General features: G+C 44.2%; 1 protein-coding gene across 7 annotated transcripts in view; it reads left to right on the top strand.

Annotated features, from left to right (window-relative positions):
• The window catches only part of ATP8B1 (ATPase phospholipid transporting 8B1), a 107,360-nt gene that overhangs the window by 38,445 nt on the left and 44,632 nt on the right, over positions 1–24,283 (top strand). For 4 of the 7 annotated variants that reach the window (XM_081562927.1, XM_081562932.1, XM_081562931.1 and 1 more), the window contains exons 2-3: positions 18,821–19,023; positions 22,601–22,698. In XM_081562927.1, coding sequence (XP_081419053.1) covers positions 18,843–19,023; positions 22,601–22,698 — 279 coding nt within the window. In that variant the 5' untranslated portion in view covers positions 18,821–18,842. Of the gene's footprint in view, positions 1–13,061; positions 13,241–18,820; positions 19,024–21,879; positions 21,935–22,600; positions 22,699–24,283 lie in introns of those variants that run through there. The other 3 variants (XM_081562928.1, XM_081562930.1, XM_081562933.1) reach the window with 3 other exon arrangements.

Raw genomic sequence — 24,283 nt, 5'->3', positions numbered from 1 at the left:
TAAAAGTGATTCTTAAAAAAAGTTGTGCGGGAGGGAAGGGGTAAATCAGGAGACTGTGATTGACAAATACTACTAAATATAAACTAGATAACTAATAAGGATCTATTGTATCGCACAGGGTACTCTCTTCATTACTCTGTAATGACCTATATGGAAAAAAAATCCGAAAAAGAGTGGATATATGTACATGTATAACTGATACACTTTACTATAGAGCAGAAACTAACGCAACATTGTAAATCAATCATACTCTGATAAAAATTTTTGTAAAGTTATAATGCACTAAAGCAAAGTAAATGCTAAATGTTCTTAGTGATCCAAAGAGCATACGTGCCTCGTCAGGTCCCATACAAATAGGGCAGCCCCAACTTAGAAAAAGTTCTCCGTGACATTTCACTTTATGCAATATTCAGTGAAATTCACTTTTCACTTTAGGAAATATGAAATATTCAGGTTTGCTTAAAAATACTCTCCTTTTGACCATGAAGAGGCTTATTTCATGAGTTATTTAATATCTGAGTTCTCATGATGACTGCACAAAGCACGCGGTCCCTTCAGAGCATATGTTATGAATTAGGACACGGTATGCTGCATATGATGGTGACTTAATGGTAATACATTAATTTTAAGGCTTTTTTGGGGTTTTGTTTCTTTACTTTTGATTGAGGAAGATTGTAAACATGTAGAAAAATAGGATCGTATAATCAACCCTCTTTTTTCTTGGCCATGGTCGGTGGTCTTTCATCTATACCTCTGTTTCCTCCCTCCCCCATATTATTTCAGAATAAACTTAGTCAATGTAACTTTCCCTCAAACCTGTTTTGAAATTCGTTTGTTTCACATTTTCCTGTCATAGTTGTTTGCCAGGCAGACTTGGAGAAAAGCAAACATCTGCATTAAGTCTAAGTAGTTAGGTCACTAGCTGTAACTCTTCCCTAGATGATACCAGAGTGATGGTTTTGTTTGTTTCAACAGAGTCCACTTTTAGGGGCTCTTGGAGTTATTATCCTCTAGAAAATAGTGCCTTAAATGATCCTAGTTTTCTGAAACCTTACCCCAGTGTCCAGGGACGAGGTGATGAGGGGAAGGGATACAGGATTTGGATTCAGATAAGACCTGGTTCTGGTCCCCTGCTTGCTACAAGCTCTGAGAGTGTGGATACAACAGTGAACTCTAAGCTTGGTTCTTTATGTACAAAGTTCATTCATTTGGTAGTTCTTCTAGTCAAAGGTCCACTGTGTGTCAGACCCTGTTCTGGATCATGGCGATATCACAGAGAATAAAACAAAAATAATTTACTTTTCAGTGACATTGTATAGCTCAAGGGCATTAATGGTACGTGAAAACTTGTTGCACACTCTCAAGTAAAATATGATAGTTATTATTACCTTTATTTTCTTGCACTGCTTTTCACTTGAAAACTTCAGTTCACAAGTATTCTAGGCTTATAGTAGTTTATAATAAACTTAAGTTTTATTGAGGAGAAAAATATTACTCATTCTCTCATAGCTGGACTGTCTTGCTTAGTTTGTTACGAATAGTTCCTTGAGTCTGAGCTACTGTGTACTCTGCTAAGAGTTTTACATGAGATCAAGATTGAGCTTCACAGGGACCTGTAAGATAGGCCTTACCTTGATTGTACTAATGAGGAGACTTAGTGAGGCTATTTTTCTCAAGGTCCCGGGAGCAGTAAGAGGTGGAGCTGGGATGTTAGCTCTGTCTGTCTCTTGGTCTTCAGACAGAAGCCCTTAACCATCCCTTGACCATCCTGCCTCACTTGGGAAATACGAGAAAGAGGGCTTGGTCCTGAGCCTTTGGAATTTACTTCTCCGTGTGAGACAAAAGCAACCACAGTCCAAGGCAGTGTACAAAGGATGGGTTGGGTAGACAGCAAGTTCGTAAACAAAAAAGCCACTGCATCAGGATTTGAGGATCTGCAAAAGGAATGGAAGTGCTCTGTTGCCTTTGTGAGTGTGTGTGCCTGTGTGCTGGGAAGAGGAGGCTGCAGTGGGGTTGGGGGTGGGTGAGCCCGATGGGTGAGCCCAGAGCAGAGAGCCACACAGCCTTTCTCATTTCTAGTCCGATGTGAAACTGATCATTTCCGGAATGGAGCTTGACAGAAACCATCGGTCCATAGTTTTTGAAGACAACCTGAATGGTTGCCCAGATTCCCCCATTGGACCTAGGACAGCCATTTCTTGAGAGTCACTGATGCAGATTTCAGAATGTATTGGATGGTCACTATATTTTGTATTTGATCTCAATGGCAAAATTTCAATCTCTTCAAATGATTCCTCTTACTGATAGCCTAAGTATTTGCTGTTACTGCTGCTGCTGCTGCTAAGTCGCTTCAGTCGTGTCCGACTCTGTGTGACCCCATAGACGGCAGCCCATCAGGCTCCACCATCCCTGGGATTCTCCAGGCAAGAATACTGGAGTGGGTTGCCATTTCCTTCTCCAGTGCATGAAAGGGAAAAGTGCCTAAGTGTTTAAACTGTGGCAAACATTCATAAAGGTAGATCCTCATGTGGTACGTGCAAACATACGCAGAATTAGCCGTATCAGGGCCGGGCAACATTGTTTTCTGTGTGTGGTGCACAGACTTTAGAAATCTAACTCACAAAGTCACCATCGCCAGATGTCTGAGGTTGGAAAAAGCGAAGGAGGAGAGGGCGTGGCCTCTGAGTCTGATTGTAGCCAGCCTGGAGCCCAAGGGCTGACCTGCTAGGCAAGTCTGGCTGAGGAGTGTCTGGAGGTGGCCTGTTTTGTGGCCAACAACCAACTTTGGGTCTTGAGCGTAGCTTGGCTTTTGGTTGACTGTAGGATGACCGAGCACGTGCGTCACAACTCAAATATTAAGGACCAGCCGATTGTAAATCCAGAGCACAGGCTTTTCAGAGTGCTTTAGAAACACGCTTTGAAAGGATCTTAATTGTTCCAGATATCTAAAGTTCAAATCCACATAGTATTTAAAGACTTTTGTGTGGTTTTTTCTTGGATTGTGTACCACGTGCACATATTCATTCCTGACTTGGCTATGGAGATTGATGGATTATTTAAGCCTCTCATTGATTGATTGATTGATTAATGCTCTTCTCTTCATTCTTACACTGTTGTTTTCTTTTAAAGAGCTTTGGGCAGTCAGGAGGATTATTGGGTTGAAATGTTAAGTTCAGGACAGTGAGATTTGCTACTTGTTGAGTGTTTATCCCCGGCATTGGTTGATGATGGACAGTTGAGGATCTCCTCTGGAGAGTGGAGGTGGGGATGGGAGGTGATGGGGAGAGTCCTCTGGACATCTCAGTCAGAGCCTGCTTCCTCCCTAGACCCAGAGGGGACACTGGCCATGAGCCTTGTTTCCTAAATAGAGGAACGATCCTCCCGCCTCAACTCAGTTCCAGAGCATGCCTGCACCTAAACCAGGGGAAGTCACACATTAACTATTACAAAACTTTATTAGCATTCATAGCAGTATGATAAAAGCTATGAACAGTATGTCGATAACAATAGGGTTGAGGAAGTAAATTTTCTGTTCGTTAGGGCAAGTCCTTGCAGGGGGTTGGGGTTGAACTCTGGGCTCTCAGAGCAGGGGGCATGGGAAACCGCAAAAATTATTCAAATGTATTTACTTTTTATTTCACTTCAGCGTCTTAAAAAGGAAATGTTGTCTCTGTATCACAATGCCTTTGTGTTGGGGGTGAGGCGGGAGTGGGGTCAGTCAGTTCAGTCGCTCAGTCGTGTCCGACTCTTTGCAGCCCCATGGACTGCAGCACGCCAGGCCTCCCTGTCCTTCACCAACTCTCGGAGCTTACTCAAACTCATGTCCGTTGAGTCGGTGATGCCATCCAACCATCTCATCCTATCACCCCCTTCTCCTCCCGCCTTCAATCTTTCCCAGCATCAGGGTCTTTTCCAGTGAGTCAGTTCTTCGCATCAGGCGGCCAAAGTGTGAAAAGGCAGAAAGGGAGTGGGGTAGGTATTGCTAAATCAAACGCCAGCTGGTCACTATGTGCTCATGCTCCCAAAAGGTACACAAAGATTTTAAAGAGAAGCAAGTAATGATCAAGAGGGAAAAAAAGCTCCAGAATGAATTGGCATTTTTCCTGGGGCCATGTTTTTTAGGAGATGGAGCGGAGAGCTTATTTAATTGGTACTTTTTAAAACCTTCGAGCTTTTTGAGGCTGTTTTAATAAATGTTGGATGCCTCTACGGGTTGGTGTCTTCTCTTATAATGCAAATCAGAATAGCTGTTTGTGCAAGGCCTGCGTGAGTCATTTCTGCTTGAGCAGGCTGCCCTTATTCACATTAAATACCAGTTGTGGCGCATGGACTTCGTTGCTCTGTGGCATGAGGAATCTTCCCAGGTCAGCGATGGAACCCATGTCCCCTGCACTGCCAAGCAGATTCTTTACCACTGAGCCATGGGGGAAGCCTCCAGAATCCCACCTTTACTGAATAAAAAGTATTTTTTTTAAAGTTTACTTCTATATTATTGGGGTCTTCCCTGGTAGCTCAGCTGGCAAAGAATCCTCCTGCAATTCAGGAGACCCAGGTTCAATTCCTGGGTTGGGAAGATCCACTGGAGAAGGGAACGGCTTCTTTACCATCGAGCCACCAGGGAAGCCCCCGGAATCCCACATTTATTGTAGAAAAAGTATTTTTAAAAAGTTTACTTCTGTATTATTAAAATTGAGCAGTAACTACAATAGAAAGATCTTTGAGGAGTATTTTATCACTGACATCCATTCATGCCAATAATAAAATAATAAAAATTATGACTTTTTAGTTGGTTTTACTACTGTTTTTGAATCTTCTACAGGGAATACATTTCCTTATTACCTGAAACCTGGGCCAACCAACCCTTTGTAAGTCCCCTTTGTAGATCTCTGCGGTTGCAGCCTGCCCCTGACTGGCTGTGGGAACTTGGATGAGTCATATTAAACGATTCTACACCCAGTTCTAATGTGTGTGGGTTTTTCCCACACCGCCAAGCAGTTCTCTGACCCCCGCTGGCTGTCCTGAAGTTTGCCATCATTCTGACACTATCCGCCCGGAGAGAGCCTCAGATCCCGTGGGTTCCGGGCTCAGCCCTACGAGGCGGCTCTGCCTCCAATCCAGACGCGAGGCAAGTCCAGGTGGCTACCTGTGCTTCTCGCCTTCTGGCTGTAGATGGGAGGTTCCAACGACCTCCTTGTGGGGTTCAATTAATTTGCTAAAACAGCTCACAGGACTGGAATGATTTACTGATTCTAGATTACTGGTTTATTACAAAAGGCTGTAACTCAGGAGCAGCCAGAGGGAAGAGATGCGCAGGGCAAGACGTGAGGCCCGCCACCCTCCCCGTGTCTCCACCTGTCCGCAGCCCAGAAGCTCTTCAGACCGGCTCCTTTAGGGCTTTTACGAGACTTCATCTTACGGCGCAATTGGTTAAATCACTGCTATTGGTGATTGATTCAATGTCTAGCCCCTTCCCCAATCCATGGATGCTTTCTGAAAGTCACCTCATTAAATAGCAAAAGATACTTTTGTAACTCTCACCACAGGAAATTCCAAGTTTTTAGGAGATCTATACCAGGAATAGGACAAGGACCAAAGAGCTACTTCTTCTTATTTAAGTCACGATATCACACATATCTCTCATTCTTAGTTTCTGGGAGAATGGGCCAGGGCAGTGGTCATGATATCTTTTTTTTTTTTGAAAGCCATAGTTCTTCAAATAAAAATTCTATTGTGCACCATAGATTTAAAAGAGATGGCAACTGAACTGCCAGCTCCTGCTGCCCCAAGGGCTCTGCTAAGGACGCTGCCAGGGGGCACCCTGGGGAAACCAGCGTGGGAGGCTGGGCAGGAGAGAGGGTGGGAGCCAGGCAGCTCCAAGGCCTGCTTCCCTCCAGGTAAACAGAGGGCAAAGGCAGTTGATGTAAAGTCAGAGGCCTGGCTTCTAGGTGACACTGAGGAACTCCCTGGCAAGGGTGGGCCCTGCTTGCTTGTAACGACCTCCGTATTATGCTCCTCCCCTTGCTCAGTGTCCTCAGAAGTCGAACCCTGAGTGGAGATATCAGAGGATGTCCAGGGTATCCAGACTGGACACGCTCCCATTCTAGCTCCAGCACAAAGTTAACTGTGTGTCCCTTAGTTATGTGTCTCCTCAGCTATAAATTGGATTAATTATCTCTTCTCCAGCTTAACCCCATGGTAATGTTATTAGGTACAATTAAGGCACTGAGTGTTCTGACTAAGAGCCTAGGCTTTCAACAGGGATTCTGATCCCACGTACTGCCTATATGCCCTTGGGCAGGGAACTTAACATCTCTGTCAGTTTTCTCATCTGTAAAATGGGGCTAACAATTGGACCCTGAGCAAATGAAATAAAATAGTACTTGCCAAGCATTCGGCTCATTGCCTGATACATAGGATGTGTTTGTTTTGTTTTTGTTTTGGTCTGACTCTTCTGTGACCCCATGGACTGTAGCCCACCAGGTTTCTCTGTCCATGGGATTTTCCAGGCAAGATTACTAGATTGGGTTGCCATTTCCTCCTCCAAGGGATCTTCCTTACCCAGGCATCAAACCCACATTTCCTGCATTGCAGGTGAATTTTATTTTATTTTATTTTTTTACCACTGAGCCACTGGGGGAGCCCTTATAGAATGTGTAGTGAGCTCTTTTTAAACACTCACCATCATCATCTCAGGAAAACAGAAGCTCTATATTATAAGACCCTGGAGAGTCTTAGGAGGAGAAGGGAGCGACAGAGGATGAGATGGTTGGATGGCCTTACTGACTCAATGGACATGAGTTTGAGGAAATTCTGGGAGATGGTGAAGGGCAGGGAGGCCTGTGCATGCTGCAGTTAATGGGGTCACACAGAGTTGGACATGACTTAGTGACTGAACAACAACAATATTATAAATATTCTCATAAATCCTTAAACCTATTGAATATGTAGAAACTTAGACACTTCTGTTGGTTGACCTGTCCAAAAATCTGAAAGCCAGAAGAGACAGTATAGCTGACTGTCTGTAGGAAACTCTGGAGATTGTTTAAACCAAATGAGTGTCCAGAGGACATATGAAATATTAACCACATGTTTGTAGGACAATCCTGGTCCCAAGCTTTGGGTGTGAATTCAGCTGTCTGGGTAGAGTTTGTAACCTAAGCTGAGCCTTCTAAGCTGACTTTAAATGTAGTAGAGGAGACATTGATTAAATATCAGGTGTGGCCTTCATCCCTTCGACTTCTGGGACCCGGAATTTGTGAAGATGTTAACATTCAAATGCACCAAGAAGTAAGACTCTGTGACCAAGTGTAGACATTCATGAAACCATGACAGAGTCTAGAAAAGATTCCAAATATGGGCACTGATCATCCTGGATGTGTCAGTCATACATACCATCTACTTAAAACTTGAAATATCTTTACATATGAATACTTAGAAAATTTATAATATCTTTACATTAGAAAAACTACCAGGAGGGAGTTTGTATTTTCAGTTGAAGTTCTTTGGAAGAAAAGCTATGACAAACCTAAACAGTGTATTAAAAAGCAGAGACATCACTTTGCCAACAAAAGTCTGTATAATCACAGCTATGGTTTTTCCAGTAGTCATGTATGGGTGTGAGAGTTGGAACATAAAGAAAGCTGAGCACTGAAGAATTGATGATTTTGAACTATGGTGTTGGAGAAGACTCTTGAGAGTCCCTGGTACTGCAAGGAGATCCAACCAGTCCATCCTAAAGGAGATCAGTCCTGAATATTCATCGGAAGGACTGATGCTGAAGCTGAAACTCCAATACTTTGGCCACCTAATGCGAAGAGCTGACTCATTTGAAAGGATTGAAGGCAGGAGGAGATGGGGGTTACAGAGGATGAGATGGTTGAATGGCATCACTGACTCAATGGACATGAGTTTGGGCAAACTCTGGGAGACAGTGAAGGCCAGGGAAGCCTGGCGTGCTGCAGTCCATGGGGTCTCAGAGTCGGACACGACTGCGTGACTGAACAGCAACAGACCTTTCAGATGTAGGTTATAATGGGATGAGGAACAACTAACATTTTAAATCATCTTGTCACTGGACCTCTGCCAAAGACTCTTGAGGTCTATTGTTTTTACTGCAGGAAGCCTGGAAGTTTAGTGAAGGTTGGTGGTTTGGGGTCTCCATCGGCACAGAGTACAGGTCAGCCAGGGCGCTAAGGAAAAGAAGGACCTAGACTAGATGTCGTGGCATCCCATAATCCTTCGGTCCATGGGGTCGCAAAGAGTCAGACGGGACTGAGGGACTGACACATGCACCACACGGTCCTTAGGAGGGAATTGGGATTGGACGTTGGCTAATGCACCGGGAAGGTGATTACGATTATGATATGAAAGATAAAAAGGTAGGTTTCATCTCTCCTGCCCTGACATGCCAAGCAGCCCTGTTTTGGTCTCAGACCGCCTCTGCATGAAAGCAACCTCCTTTCACGCTGCCACTTTTGGCTTTGCAATCATTTGCAAAAAAGTAGGATTGATGGTAAGAAAAAAAGGTATGGGTGGGTGCTCTGACACATCTTTTCTCCCTCTTTGACCAGCTCTGAGACAGATCTTAAGAGATTTGAGGGCAAAAACATCGATTGAAATCTCATTTATGACCCTGGAGCAGTTACCTAACCTCTATAAAGCCTGCAAAATGAGGATAACACCTGCTTTTTAGTTACGTCGTGAGGCTTTCAGGAATTGAGCCCAGCGCCTAAGTGACTGCTGAATGGTCTTCAGTTATAAGGCAGGGGGGTTAGGTATCATCAATTGTTGAGTTATTATTTATTTGGCTGTGCTGGGTCTTCACCGCTGCTCAGGTTTTCTCTAGCTGTGGCGAGCAGGGGCCAGTCTGTTTGTGGGTGCATGGGCGTTTCACTGCGGCGGTCTCTCCTGTTGTGGAGCGTGAGCTCTAGGGCACGTGGGCTTCAGAAGGTACGACTCCTGGGTTCTAGCCTCAGGCTCCGTAGTTGGACACATGGGCTTAGTTGTCCCGCGGCACGTGACACCTTCCCGGACCAGGGATGGAACCTGTGTATCCTGCACTGGCAGGCAGGTTCTTAACCACTGAGCTGCCAGGGAAGCCCTAGATTGTTGATTGTTCTAGAAAAATAAGCACACACATTGGGTTTCTTTTTCCAGAGCAAACATTCTTTTCCAAAATATACATGTATGTATTATTTATAGAGATTCTGTAATGGGACACAATTCTGATTTTGGTCTTTCCTCCAATTTAATATTGTATTTAATGCATTTCCTGTGTTTCTAGGGCTGTCATTTTAATTGCTACTCTAAAATCATAACTTACAAAACCATTATACTGGTGGACATTCAGGTGGTTTCTATTCCTGCTTTATATAGCTGACAACAATCTAAAATTTTTCTGTGAATAGTTATTTTACTTGTTGAATTATTTTTGTTGGAAGTGTCTATGAATGAGCTTATTGGGTCACACGTTATAAGTATCTTTAGTGTATTGGTACAGGAAAGTGAAAGTGTTAGTCGCTCAGCTCTGTCTAGCTCTTTATGACCCCACCAGGCTCTTCTGTCCGTTGGATTTCTCAGGCAAGAATACCGGAGTGGATAGCCATTTCCTTTTCCAGGAGACCTTCCCTACTCAAGGATTGAACCCTGCCCAAGTCTCCTGCATTGCAGGCAGATTCTTTACCGTCTGAGCCACCAGGGACTCCCTATTGGTATATAAAGTGTTGCAATATTCAGTTCAGTTCAGTCTGAATCCATTCAGTTCAGTTCAGTCACTCAGTCGTGTCTGACTCTGCAACCCCATGGACTGCAGCACCCCAGGCCTCCCTGTCCATCACCAACTCCCGGAGTTTACTCAAACTCGTGTCCATTGAGTGGGTGATGCCATCCAGCCATTTCATCCTCTGTCGTCCCCTTCTCCTCCTGTTTTCCATTGGAATGTGTCAATTTCAATGCCAGTAGCAGTGATTGTGCATGTGTGTGTGTTTGTGTGTATGTAGGTGTGTGAGAGAGAGAGCTTTACAACTCCCCAGCATTAGATATAGTCATTGAATATTGTTAACTTAATAGACATAAAATGGTGTCTTACCATTTCATCAGAATGCCCTTTGATTACTTGCAAGAGTAATCTTTTCCTGTGTGCTTGTTCCCATTTACTTATCATATCTGCCCTTTTCCTACTCTTTTATTCAAACAAGCAGTTCCTCTTGAATATGAATGGGGAATACAAATCATCTCTTTTCAAACTTTTTAAGATTTATGTTCAGTTTTGCAAAATGATGTGGATTCTTATATCCTTTTGTAGTGTGATCTTTTTGTTAATTGTATCCATCCATCAATAGGCTAGTGACTCTTCAAATAGTAAAATGAATTCAACTCAACAGATTAACTTATTTTACCTTGGAGGTTTGGCTTCCAGGCAACTGTCAGTTGTGAAGCCCCAATGATTTTATATCATTCAAACATGAACATAATTGAAAAACCTAATCATAGCAGCAATAGTAATGAAGTAAAATGGGACCATGATCTCTAATAAGCAAGGATGAAGCTTGAATGTAAAAATAACCATGCTTTTCTCCTGGTAACTTTAAGTATGTGTTATAAAAACACGTTATGGATTGAAGCTGAATCTCCAAAGTAAACATATGGGGAATTCTGGCATTGTTTTCCTATGAGAATCCATTCTAGTCTTTATTTTACTTTTTTTTTCCCCTTAGTTTTCCAGACAAAAGAATGGCAGCCCCACCCGATCTTAATTTGAAACACATTTTTCTAGTTGCCACCACCCTAAGTTAGGCATGTGTTCCTTCTTGCTGCAGCCGAGTGTTACTGCTAAATGTGTCCGCAGAGTCATAGGACAAAACTGCTTGGTTTTACAGGTGACAGAACTGTGCCTGGGAGGTGCTCAGTGTCCAGTGTGACCTCTGGATGGTCTCCCTGCCCAGCTGTCACTTTCCTGGCCCTCCACACCCTCTGCTATCAGATGCATCCTCTTGAAGCTCTGGGCAGATCGGATGTCTCTCCTTGTAGATATGCACAGTGCTTCCTTCCAGTCGCCAGAATGAAGTCTTTGTCAGGTCCTCTTAGGCTGGGGGAGTGGACTCTAACTAGCTGCTCACCAGCCCGGCCCCCTAAATCTTTCAGCTGGGTGGGTAGCTTAGACTTTCCTGTGACTGGGTCTTCACTCCAGCTGTTCCTCATTTCTGAAACTCTCTCTTCCATCCACCTTGAGTTCCTGATCCACTCTGTGACTCCCACACACCCTGCCCAGCTCAAGACAGCTAGGAATTGATTATTGATTTCAATACACTTGAACGTGATATAAAGGGGGAAGCTTTTAAATTTTTGCAACTCAGTGATGTAGGAGAAACCTGTCTCTAGGCGCCGAAGTTGGCTTTGTTTTGTCAAGTTCTCCGTATCCTTTGCTTACATTTTTCCTGTGACTTAGGAGGCGCTAAGTTGGTTTGTAGACAAGGACAGCAGTTGCCACTTGCAGTCGGGGAGTGAACTCTGATGCTTCCTCATGTGCGTGCATGTCAGTCATGTCTGATTCTTTGCAACCCCATGGACTGTAGCCCACCAGGCTCCTCGGTTCATGGGATTCTCCAGGCAAGAATATTGCAGTGGGTTGCTGTGCCCTCCTCCAGGGGATCTTCCCAACCCAGGGATTGAACCCCGAGTCTCCTGAATTGCAGGTGGGACACTAAGCCAGCGGGGAAGCCTGATGCTTCCTGGATGGATCTTCAATTCCAGTCTGAAGCCTCGATGCGTGTACTGCACCACACCTAGCCCAGAGCTGGGGATACGCTGAGGGGCCAAATCCAGTCGGAGCTAAATAACTTTGGGAAGATTCCTTAAGCACCTTAGTTTTCTCTTTGGTAGAAAGGCAGTGGTAGTGTCTGACCACCCATCTCAGAATCATTCCATGTCGACTGTGCGCAACAATGCGTACGCAAATACTTGGGAGTGAAGGGCAAGGGGCCGCCTCATAGTAACAGGAAGGAGCCACCATTACTAGGATATGTTAGGGAGCCCGTGACAGAGATGGGGTGGGAGTGTCACCAAGAAATCCTTTTAAGTTTTATCAGGAAACTGACAAAACTGCCCTTCACTGAGAGGGCAAAATTTCGAGATTTCCCCTGCGCCTTTTTTAATGTAGTCGTCCCAGTTGTATGATATGAAGTGGGGGTCAGTCTTCCTTTGTGACAAAGGGCTCTGGGGTGGGCTTTCTGAGGAACAGAGGATGAAGCCGTGGACCCAGAGAAGCCTTTTGTATCATGAGTAAAGACCTGACTGAGCTGTCCCCACAACGGTGATATTAATGGGCCCTTAGTTTTATGTTGGCGCTTTTCAGGTGGCTCTAGTGGTAAAGAATCCGCCTGCCAGTGCAGGAGACACGACAGACGCGGGTTCAGTCCCTGAGTTGGGAAGATGCCCTGGAGAAGGAAATGGCAACCCTCTCCGGTATTCTTGCCTGGAAAATTCCACGGACAGAGGAGCCTGGCGGGCTATGGTCCGAGGTCCGCAAAGAGTCGGATGCGACTGAGCACAATTTTATGTTAGTTGTCCCAGACGTCTAGGTTTTCTAGGCTTCAGTTTGGAAGAAAATAAAAGATATAACCTTGTTTGTCCTAGGAACAGTAATCATGTTGTTTCTAGAACAGTGTAAAGTTTGAATTTAATCTAGATCTTAGATAGGTTTTATTACTCTTGGTTCGTGAGATTATTCTTGTCTAATTACAACGGTCATCAAGCTTGTCAGATTTTGCTCTCAAGAGTATTGAGCAGATTCCAGATTGGGTGTGTGTCCTGTGTCTGGACTGACTCAGGTGGTAAAGATTCCTGCTGCTTCTTTAATGGGGCTCCTCTTGGAATAAATGGAAATAATAGCAGCCGTATTAGGTACCTTACCATAGAGTTCTCATTATTTGTGATTAATGGTATATGTTTTAGTTTTCTATTGCTACATAACAAATGACTCCAAAACTTAGCAGCTTAAACTTATCTCACGATTTTTGTGCATCAGGAATCTGAGCACTGTTTAACTGTGTCCTCTGCTTTAGGGTGTCTCTGTTGTTGAGTCGCCAAGTCGTGTCTGATCTTTGCATCCTCATGGACTGCGGCCTGACAGGCTCCTCTCTCCGTGGGATTTCCCAGGCAAGAATACTGGAGTAGGTCACCATTTTCATCTCCAGGGGATCTTCCTGACCCAGGAACTGAACCCTCAGCTCCTGCACTGTAGGTGGATTCTTTACTGCTGAACCACTGGGGAATCCCCATATCATGATAATATCTCATGTTAAAGATTTTGCTTTATCTGTAATAATAATAATAAATAGGCAAATGAAATGAAGAAAAATCCATTTCAGAAATACCCTTTCTTGCTGAGGACTTTACAGAGCCATAAAAAAAATGATGAAGAACAAACAAACATGACTGTTGTGAGTCTTCCTTCCTGTTTTAGGCTGGGTCACCGTGGACATGAATCTGTTTATACCACAAAGATATCATTGACCAGGGACTCTTGCCTCCCCAGCCTCTGAGTGTGTCTGTGTACAGATCAGACCCTGGCCGTGTCAGGACGCTCTTTGTTCCTCCTTTCCCTTCGTTTGAATCTAGGAACCTTATGATAGCAGCGAAAGTTTGTGTTTTCGTTGCGTCTGACTTCAGAGTTTTATTGCAAGGGCAGAAAGGTATTTCTTTGTGCCTGAGTCCCCTTTTTCTCTCTCCTTTAGCACCCCGCCCCCTACAAAAGGAACAGAGAATTTCAGGCATTCAGTCACTTGACAAGTATTTCATAGCCAAGTATTCAAAGACGACAAATGATAGATGTTAGGGGTTCACGTTTGGAAATCCTGCCATTTACTCCTCCTGTCTTCTGGGGTTTATGACCAAGAGGACTGAATATTGCAGAAGGCAGAACGGAGAAGGAAACATCATCTCCCCTTCCTTTCCAAAATGCTAAACAACCCACCCAAGTGGTAAACTGGTGAACAGCAGAGCCACGATTTGAATCCAGACCTATATTCTTTTCAATGAAATTATGCTGCTTCTCAGCCTGAGCAGGAACTAAAGACGTTTTCCTAAGATCATGTGACGAGAAAAATCCTTGAATGCTATATCACACTGATAAGCTTTTAAAAAATCCTGATAAATCTTTTGCTGCCTTGCTCCAACATTTATTCGCCTTTCCATCCGAAGCCATGATTATAAGCACATGGATTAATGATGAAATGCCATATTGGACTGGGTATGAGAAGACCCATAACCACAGCTTCCTCACATGAAGCCAGAGATGACGGTGCGCTGTTCCGTCAGTATTTGGAATTGTGTGTCTCCTCCAGTTACACAACTGTGCTGCAGTTGAAAGAGTACCGTTAACAATCAATAGGGCAACTGTATGATTTAGGGATGTTTACCCACCACTGCCCCTGGTAGTTTATTTCACAGCCTCAAAAAACATGCATGATTTGTCCAGGTCAGTTATAATTACATCTGGCTGTGGGCCTTTGTTGTTGACCACTTGTTTTGTTGTTCTCTTATTATCTTTTGTTTTAGTTCAGGGGTCAGCAGACTTTTTTTGTGTAAAGGGCCAGATAGTAAGTATTTTTACCATTTGTTGTCTATCACAACTATTCAACTCTGTTATTGTGCAAAATTGGCCATAAACAGTACATGAAGGAATGAGCAAGGATGCGTTCTAATAAAACTTTATTTACACAAACAGATGACTCTGGCCCTCCGGCTGCTGTGTGCTGACTCCTGTCTAGACTGTAAACTCTCAATGGCAGAGACGGAAGTGCCTCCTGTGTGGCTTTTGGATTCTCCCCTTGACCGCCATCTTGCAGTGTCCCCACGGGGCCTTTCCTCTGTGCATACACAGAAAGAGAGAGCTCCTGGGTGGTTTTTCCTCTTCTTATACGGACACGAGAACTGTCTGATTGGGGGCCCACCCGTATAATGTTACTTAACTTCAGACATTTCTTTAAAGGGCTTCCCAGGTAGCTCAATGGGTTAAGAATCCACCTGCAATGCAGGAGGTAAAGAAGACATGGGTTCGATCCCTGGGCAGGAAGATCCCCTGGAGGAGGGCATGGCAACCCACTCCAGGATTCTTGCCTGGAGAATCCCATGGACAGAGGAGCCTGGCGGGCCACAGTCCATGGGGTCGCAAAGAGTCGGACTCGACTGAAGCAACTAAGCAGCAGCAGCTCTTTAAAGGCCCTATCTTCAAGTGCAGTCACATTAAGAGTTAGGGCTAATCCTTCAGTTTGGCAGAAGTGGTTTAGTCCATAATCCACAGGAAGGGTCTAAGCAGGAGAATGGCATGACTCTGATGGACATGTGGACGTTGATGGTGGGAAGTCCTGTTAGATTCCACCTGTGGCATTTGGGGAGCAAGATTGTGGTGTCCTGCATTATGGTGGTGGCTGCGGGGATGAAGAGGAGGGAATGGGTTGCAGGTGTGTGTTTGGGGAGAAATGTCTCAGGGCTGTCACACATAATTTACTTATCTGTATCCCTCACTGAGAGACATAAGAGACATGAGTTTTCGATCCCTGGGCTGGGAAGATCCCCTGGAGGAGGGCATGGCAACCCACTCCAGTGTTCTTGCCTGGAGAATCCCATGGACAAGAGCCTGGTGGGCTACAGTCCATGGGGTCGCAAAGGTCAGACATGACTGAGTGCCTAACACTTTCACTTTCATCCCTCAGTAACCTGGATGGCGGTTCAGTTCCCAGTGCCTAAGGTCGCAGTGTGTGCCTAACAGATGCCCAGTGAAGGTTGAATAAATGCACAGGTGTCTGCGATGGGCTGGAGTGGTGGGCAGACACAGAAAGTTTCTGTATTTTACGTAGTGCCTGCCTGACAAGGATTATGATTTAGACCTGGAAAGCTGCTTAATGTCACCAAGGGCTTCAAGGAAATGATTTCTAACTTTCTTCGGTAGTCTAAGACGACAGAGCTTAACTGTTCTTTGAGTGTCTGCATATCACACACTCACACACACACACACACTCACACACGTCTGCATATCACACAAACACACACTCACACACACACACAGCAGAGAGTTTCCTGCTCAGCTTAGAGCTCCCCGCCCAGCCTTCCAACGCAGCCACACAGATCTGGCCTGGAATAGATGTTTGGGTGGTGAGTGGGTGGGTTGTGCAATGGCTTATTTTCTTTGGGTCACATGGCTTGTGGTTATCAAGTCTACTCCTTTTGGTTTGTCTCCTTCAAACTCAAAGGACTGGATCCATCTTAACATGGGAAATAAACACACAGACGCTTGGCAGTAATGATGACAAAATGATCACTTACGAAGTGTTTCTATAGAATGCATTTATGTTACTCACCTGGATACTTAAGCATGGTTAAAATGGTAAATTTATGTTGTGTGTGTTTACTATTAATAATATGGGCTTCCCTGGTGGCTCAGCTGGTAAAGAATCTGCCTGCAATGCGGCAGACCTGGGTTTGATCCCTGGGTCGGGAAGATCCTCTGGAGAAGGGAATAGCTACCCACTCCAGTGTTCTTGCCTGGAGAATTCCATGGACAGAGGAGCCTGGTGGGCTACAGTCCATGAGTCACAAAGAGTCTGATGTGACTGAACAACTAACACACTTTCACACCCTTACTATTAATACAAAAAAGAAACTTTGTCCGTGGTGCTTTCAGACCTTTCCATATTTTATGTGCCCTTGTAATGGAGAGATGAGATCCTGATTCTGTCACTTACCAGCTGAGCCTCAATCTCCTTATCCGAAAGATGGGTAGATGATATCTGCCTCACAAGGTTGTCCTGCTTGATATAAAATAGGTGTCCAGTACATGGTCACCACTTTTATTATTTTTGTTCTGAAAGATTTCTGATGAAAGTCTGCCCTTAAGAGTTTGAGAATTTTTTAAAGGGTGTGTGTGTGTCAGTCACTCAGTCGTGTCCAACTCTTTGTGACCCCATGGACTGCAGCCCACCAGGCTCCTCTGTCCATGGAATTCTCCAGGCAAGAACACTGGAGTGGGTTGCCACTCCCTTTTCCGGAGGATCTTCCTGACCCAGAGATCAAACCCAGGTCTCCTGCACTGCAAGTGGATTCTTTACCATCTGAGCCACTAGGGAAGCCCTAAGGAGTGTATTAAATTTAAATACTAGGTAAACCATAAAACTGCGAGTAAGGCCAATTAAGCAAGTGTAAAAATCCCAAGAAACAGCCATTTACTAACCCATAGATAATTAGGAAAGAGGGAAAATGTTTTACTTGGCAATTAAAGGTTTTAACCCCGAATCTGCCTGTCCTTAAGTTTTGTAGTAGTCTAGTATTTTACTTGGCTTCCCTGGTGGCTCAGTGGTAAAGAACCTCCCTCCAAATGAAGGAGTTGTGGGTTCGATCCCTATGTTGGGAAGATCCCCTGGAGAAGGAAGTGGCAACCCACTCCAGTATTCTTGCCTGGAGAATACTGGAGGAGCCAGATGGGCTATAGTCTATGGGGTCGCAAAAGAGTCAGACACAACTTAGTGATTAGACAACAGCAACAATCATTGGATATCCATATTGCTTCTGGGTTTTATTTTAAATGATATTGGACAAAATCCTCACTTAAATATCTGAACATTTCTTAGATGTACACTTATGATTATAAATATTTAGATGTTTAAGATGCTAGATTTGGTATAAAGCCTGCAGCCAGCTAAATAGTTCCACTCAAGGCAACTAACCTTGATGAAAATATCTAACAAACTGTAACATGAAAGTGGAATATAAAAGATGTCTCCTTGGAAAGCAATTGTTCTTGCCTCCAAATTTCAGTAAATATTTTACAAGTTGTCCAGTGTTGTAAAGGTTTGGTTTTCTCCTCTGTAGACTATGAATAACAATAATACCTTCACTATGGTGATGTGGAACATTTCAAGGAGCCAATGTTTGTGAAGCATTTCACGCAGAGTCCCTCATGCAGTTAACACTAAATAAATGTGAGCTGCCACTATTAATGATATCGAGTACATGTAGGTATAATGCTAATGTGTCAGTAAATAATGCCAGAAAGTATTAGTGTAAATATATTCCTAATATAAATATGACTGAGGTTGCACTTGGCCCTCGCGTAGTGTCACTTTATGCAGTGGTATATACACAAACACAAATTCTAAATATAAGGAGAGGGTGGTGACAGTTAGGAAAATAGGCTAGAATGTGTTTTCAAGAATCCATTAGGAAAATTTGAGGACTAAGCTGGTATTTAAAATACATCACACGGTAAAATCTCAGAATATTAAAGTTAATAGCAACCAGATATTGTAGGACAGTGGTTTTCAAACTTTGAAAGCAGGGCACACTTCCCAAGAGAAATTCAATTCCATTAAGACCCACAATGCAAATAAACATATGTATGTGTCAGCTTTGTAAAAGTGTTTAACCGAACAGTACTCTTTTAAAATCTTTTAATCTTTTAAATCTTTTAAAAACAGTACTATTTTAAAATCTGTTTCATTTTATTTTAATGTTGGTTGTGAACCAGTTAATCGTGCTGGGTAGAGACACACGATTTGAAATAAAACCTTAAAGCTTGTGTACCCTTAAAAAAAGTTGGCAGCTACATTATTGTTGTTGTAAATTCTCACCCAAGCATTTCATCAATAATGAATGGTTTTGTTCTTATTTGCATGATAGGTTGAATTTTGGGGGTCCTTCATCAGTCATATTTCCATGTGGGTAAATAACGTTCTGTCAAAAGTGTCATAAGCAAATGCAGGAAGAATTCAACCAAAAACTAGGCATGGGTCCTATTTCACCCTGGTTTCCCTTTCTTTTAAACCAGGTAGTTCCAGTTTGCCAGCAGAATGAGTACAGAAAGGGACTCAGAAACGACGTTTGACGAGGATTCTCAGCCCAATGATGAAGTGGTCCCCTACAGTGACGATGAGACGGAAGATGAGCTTGACGGCCAGGAGCCTGCGGTGGAACCACAGCAGAATCGGGTCAACAAAGAAGCAGAGGAAACCCGGGAGCCGTTCAAAAAAGGTAACGTGCTGGGATCTGGAGACCAGGCACCTGTCTGTCCTCACGTGGGCAGTAGCAACAGGTGCAAAGGACGGATGCTCCAGGAGGCGGCATCTTTCTCTTAGCTTCGGATGAAACCTGATGGGCTGCAACAAGTACACCCTGTCCTCAGTGTGGTAGGGCTGGTGGACCATAGCCGTCAAGTTCTGCAGAGAAAACAGAAGGTTCTTGCTTCATGTCTCTATTTTTAGAAAGGAGCTGAGTGTGGAAGAATTTGCTTGTTACCACACCCAGGAACCTTGGAATCACTGTAACTTTTGTTCAGCCCTTTGTGAATATAAAATGGTTTTGACTTTTTAGTAACGGGGAAAACGTGTAGGTCTTTGTTTGTCACGAGGGGCTGTGATGCAGCAAAGAGTGCTCCCTGCCCTGAATCAGGGCCGCTTCAAGGCCGGCTCTGGACCACGGATTGGCAGACATTTTCCGCCAAGGGACAGGTAGTAGCTATTTCAGGCTTTGTGACTCATATGGCCTCTGTCGCAACTTAGTCAGCACCAGTGATGTTTCTTGAAAACGGCCATAGACAACCTGTCATTTGGGGTTATAGAACGTAGCTGACTTTTATGGCTGTGCTTTTTCTCTCCTGTGACTTTTCCATTTCATTTCCTACTAGTTCTCTCACCCTGCAAATGCCTGCGGTCTTTTCTTCTAGCTCTTCCACTCCAGGAGGAAGCCAATCCTTTCGTCTTTACACTCCAGGTTTGCTCCATAGTTCAAGCTGAAAATGTTTTTCCCCCCGGGTCCCTTCAGTTCCAGTGACATAACTGGTTTCCCATTCACGGAAATTGCCAGGAAGTTGTTCTGTTTCTGACTCTCTAGCTGCACCTCGTTCCAGCCTCAGTCAGAATAACCTCTGGTTTTGTCTGGCTTCCCCGTCATTGCCGACCCCCCTTCCAGGCCTGCCAGAAGCCTGCTTCCCCTGTGTTTCCCGGCCCCCCCGTCTCTCCCTCCAGGATTCTGCTGCCTGTTAAGCTGATTTGTTTGTTTGTTTTCCAAAGAGGTTTCACCTGTAGGAAAACACACAAAGCATGAAATCCCACTTAGGTAGTGATTCCTCCTGCTCTGGTCAGAAGGTGCCCGTCTTCTCTTCTGTGTGGGGAGGTCTTGACGGGGAGGTGATGTGAAGGTGGGCCCATGAGGGCCGCCCCCAGCCACGGGCTCCGAAACCTCGGGAGGCCATCTGCTCAACTACACCGTTTTCCCCTCCTCAGCTTTCTGTCTCAAACACTGGGCAGGATCAGGTCTTCCTGTGGATGTCTGGCTGTAATTTTAAGCTATTGAGTATCAGAAGGCACTGAAATCACTATAATTGAGCTTCGCTGAAATGGAATTACTGCCAGTCTGATGAGGAATGTGGCCTCTGTCATAACAGGTCCAGACTGGATAGTGTTCAAACGCGGATAAAGCTGAAGTCGCCGGACGAGTTAGCAAGGGGAGTTCTAGTTGATTGCCCAAATAGTAAATAACGTGTTTCTTCCTCATTCCTTCTTTCACTGTACTTTTAAGTTTTATATAGCCATCATGGAATCTACCCTATGTAGGTATCCGATGAGCTGGCTGAGAATAGGCTTGGTGCATGTAGGGATGAACTTTGCTGTTGGGCTTGCTGCCATGTTATCAGATGTGTGGTTCAGGACAAGGAAATGGACGGGGTTGGGTGCCTGTGGAATTGTCAGAGGGGCACGTAGTGGGTAGAAACGCTCACCTCTGTTTTTTTCCAGCTCTGCCTTCACATTCTACTGCCCAGGGCTCTTTGCTGATCATGCGGCTCCCAGGTCATATTTCTAGTAGATTGCTACCCTCAGAACACAGGCATTGCATGGAGCTCAGACTTGATCTTGGCTATCCAGAGTCTTTTCCAAAGATAGGGGAATTTGGTGGTCCTCAAAACCCCTTTCAGATGACTTTAAAAATATCATTATTATTATTATGTGACCGAGAGACCACTAGTTCTTGACCAGGGATGGGACCCAGGCCCCAGTGATGCCAAGTCCTAACCACTGGATGGCCAGTGGAATTCTCCCCAAGTATATTATTCTGACCCCTCTGGATGCCCTTCCCAGACCCACAGAGGACACTCAGCAGGTGCTTGACCCCTTTCATTCCTGCTTCCGCCCTGCACCCGCGCAGCCAGTCTGCGTCCTCTCCTCCTGCCTTGTCTCCTTCTCTCCCTTCTTCCTCTGCGTCCTTCCTTCCCCCTCTTAATTTTCCCCCCATATTCCTACTTAGGAATTTTCCCAGTACAGATCAGTGTCATTCTGACTTCCTTTTTAACTGTCATCTGTCTGTCTTGACATTTTACATGAAGGGCAATTTTCTTCAAAGAACTCACTTCTTTAGAACACGGAACATGGGTCACTCGGTGAAGCACCCTCCAGCTGAGTGACACCAGGGGCCCGGGCCTCCTCCAGCGGAGCCGTGTCTAAGAGGGCGGGAGCCACGTTCACTTTTCTTAACCATATTTTAGTGCAGAAAGTTGGTTCTGCTTTTTTTAAAGATGCTTAGCCCCACTTTAGTAAGCAAGTGTTTTGAGCGACCCCTTGCAAGTACTTTTCAGTGGAAGGACATTTCTTGTGTGCTGCTAGAATCAAGAACAGACGTAAGCCTGCCGTCAGAGTGTGCCTTGAGGGGAGAGAAGAACCCGCAGATTTTGTTGACGTATGTGTACTCTTGGTTTCCTTTGTGCAGCTGTTGACAAAACTAAGGGGGAATGTTTCCATGCGATGGGATGGACATTCTCTTGTGAACACACAAGAATGGTATGTCCCAAGTATGTTCTGGGAAACACTGTTTCTGCCAGATATTTCTGGACACAGATTCTTCGGTCCCTGAGACTGGAAACCTCGAATTCTTTATCCTCTTGAAGTTTAAGGTTATCCATTAGCATACAAGAATCTCAGAAAGCTTTGACTCTAAAGAAACCAGTTTAATTTTATTCAGTCACAGGTTCCTGAAATTCCTTGACTCTAGGTGGTTTGTTGCTTTGTTTGTGTATGTAGCTGACCCCTCCACCCTCCTGGGAGCCCCAGGTCAACTCCTTGGGTAGCTCTGTGCCAGTCAGGAACCAGCATAGAGATGGAAGTCCTTGGGAATGAACAGTGCTCAATTTCTAACATGGTCATTGGGTTGCTGAAGCTGCCCTAACAAATTACCACGAACTGGGTGACTTGAGTGCAGAAGTGTGTGATGTCACAGTCCTGGAGGCTAGAAGGCTGAGATCGGTGTGCTGTGGTGTGTTGGTTCCTTCTGAAGGCTGTGAGGGAAGGGACTGCTCCAGGCCTCTCTCCTTGGCTTCACTGTCTTTCCTCCATGGGTATCTCTGTGTCCTGGTTTCCTTTTATTATAAGGACAACAGTCGTACTGGATTCGGGTCCTCTCTGATGACCCCACTTTAACTTAATTGCATCTGAGTCACTCTTGTTTCCAAATAAAGTTATACTCTGAGGTACGGGATGGGGTTAGAGCTCTAATGTGTGAATCTAGGAAAGACGTAATTCAACCCTTAGCAACAGGCTAATTTTCTCTTTCTTTTTTAAAGACTGTACATGGCAAGTCAAAGCCAATGATCGACGCTTCCATGAACAACCTCAGTTTACGAACACAGTATTCTTTTGCATTAAGGAGAGCAAATATGCGGTAAGTTGATTTTAATTAGTTAGCTTTATTAAAAGCCAGTTGTTGTTTTTTTTCCCCAATAGCCATGATGCTTACTTGCTTTGTGTGACACCTGCCTTCCGGGTAACCCCTGGCCTGGGGCCACTGACAGTCATTGTTAGTTCTCTAGAATGTCATTTTTTAAATTGAAGTATAGTTGATTTACAGTGTTGTAGCAATGTCTGCTATACAGCAAAGTGATTCAGTTTATATATATATATATATATATATATATATTCTTTAAAAAATTCTTTTCCATTCTGGTTTATCCCAGGACATTGAATAAGACTTTGTTGTTTATCCATCCTATATATAACAGTTTTCATCTGCTAGCTCCACACTCCCAGTCCATTCTCCTTGGCAGTCACAAATCTGTTCTCTATGTCTGTGAGTCTATTTGTGTCCTATTGTAGATTTCCTAGAATGTCCTTTTTTTCTCATTGCATTAAGATGAACTACCTTAAGGGTGTATGGGGCAGTGTGAAACAAAATAAAGTTGATTGAAATTTTCCCTCTGAATATACAAAGCTCTTTTTAAAAAATTTTATAAAAGAGCATACAGTAATATCACAGATGCCTTGCTTTTTGACAGTAATAAGAATTTGAAAGGAATCTTGGTAACTTATCTCTCCATCCTTGGCCTGTGATGGATTCAGAAACTTTGAAGATATTTTCACCCCCCAAATGCTTATTACCATTGAAATATAAAGAACATGAGTTAAGTTTGGGCTGAAATGTTGTCTGTTAGATTTCTGGGACTGCTCCACAGAATAACACCAGCTGGGTGGTGTAAGACAACAGAAATTTATTCTCTTCCAATTTGAAAAGGCCTGAAGTCTAAAATCAAGGTGTCAGTGAGCTGATTCCTTCTGGGGGATCTGCGGGAGAGACTGCTGCAAACTTCTCCTTGGTTTCTGGCTGACAGTCCTTGGTGACCCTTGGCTACACACCACTGCAATCTGTCTCCCTGTATGTTTCTCTGTCTGTGCCCAATTTTCCTCTACAAAGGCCAGCAGGCCTAATCATTGGATTAGACCTTAATCTACCTTAATCCAGCGTGACCTCACTGTAACTTGATCACCTTGGCGAAGACCATATTTCTAATATTTGGTTGGCCAAAAAGTTCGTTCGGATTTTTCTGTACCATCTGATGGAAAAACCCGAACTAACTTTTTGGCCAACCCAATAAGATGACCATCGCAGGTAACAGGGTCAGAACTTGAGTGTATCTTTGAGGGGCATACAATTCAACCCACACCTGTGTCTTTTACTCTTACACACCCTCCATTGCTCTTATAAGAATGTTCCTTTTCCACCCATGTTGACATCTCTCATTTTCTCCTCATCTTTGCCCTGTTTTCTAAGAGGCTCTAAGAGATCAAGGAACCCAACAGCAGGATCTGTTTGGTCACAGTGAGAGTTGCCAAAGAGACCTTTGAGGTGAAATGTCTGTGTCTTGTGACTCTCTCTGACATAAGCCTCCAAGGCGTCATTTCAAGGCCCAGTTAGAAATAAAAACTTAAAGAAAATCTCAGCATCTTTCAAACAAATTATATCCTTGTGTGCC

The sequence above is a fragment of the Giraffa tippelskirchi genome, chromosome 14 (assembly GCF_054371585.1).
Source record: "Giraffa tippelskirchi isolate mGirTip1 chromosome 14, T2T-mGirTip1v1.2.pri, whole genome shotgun sequence".
Classification (NCBI taxonomy): domain Eukaryota; kingdom Metazoa; phylum Chordata; class Mammalia; order Artiodactyla; family Giraffidae; genus Giraffa; species Giraffa tippelskirchi.
This window is presented reverse-complemented; position numbering and strand designations above follow the sequence as displayed.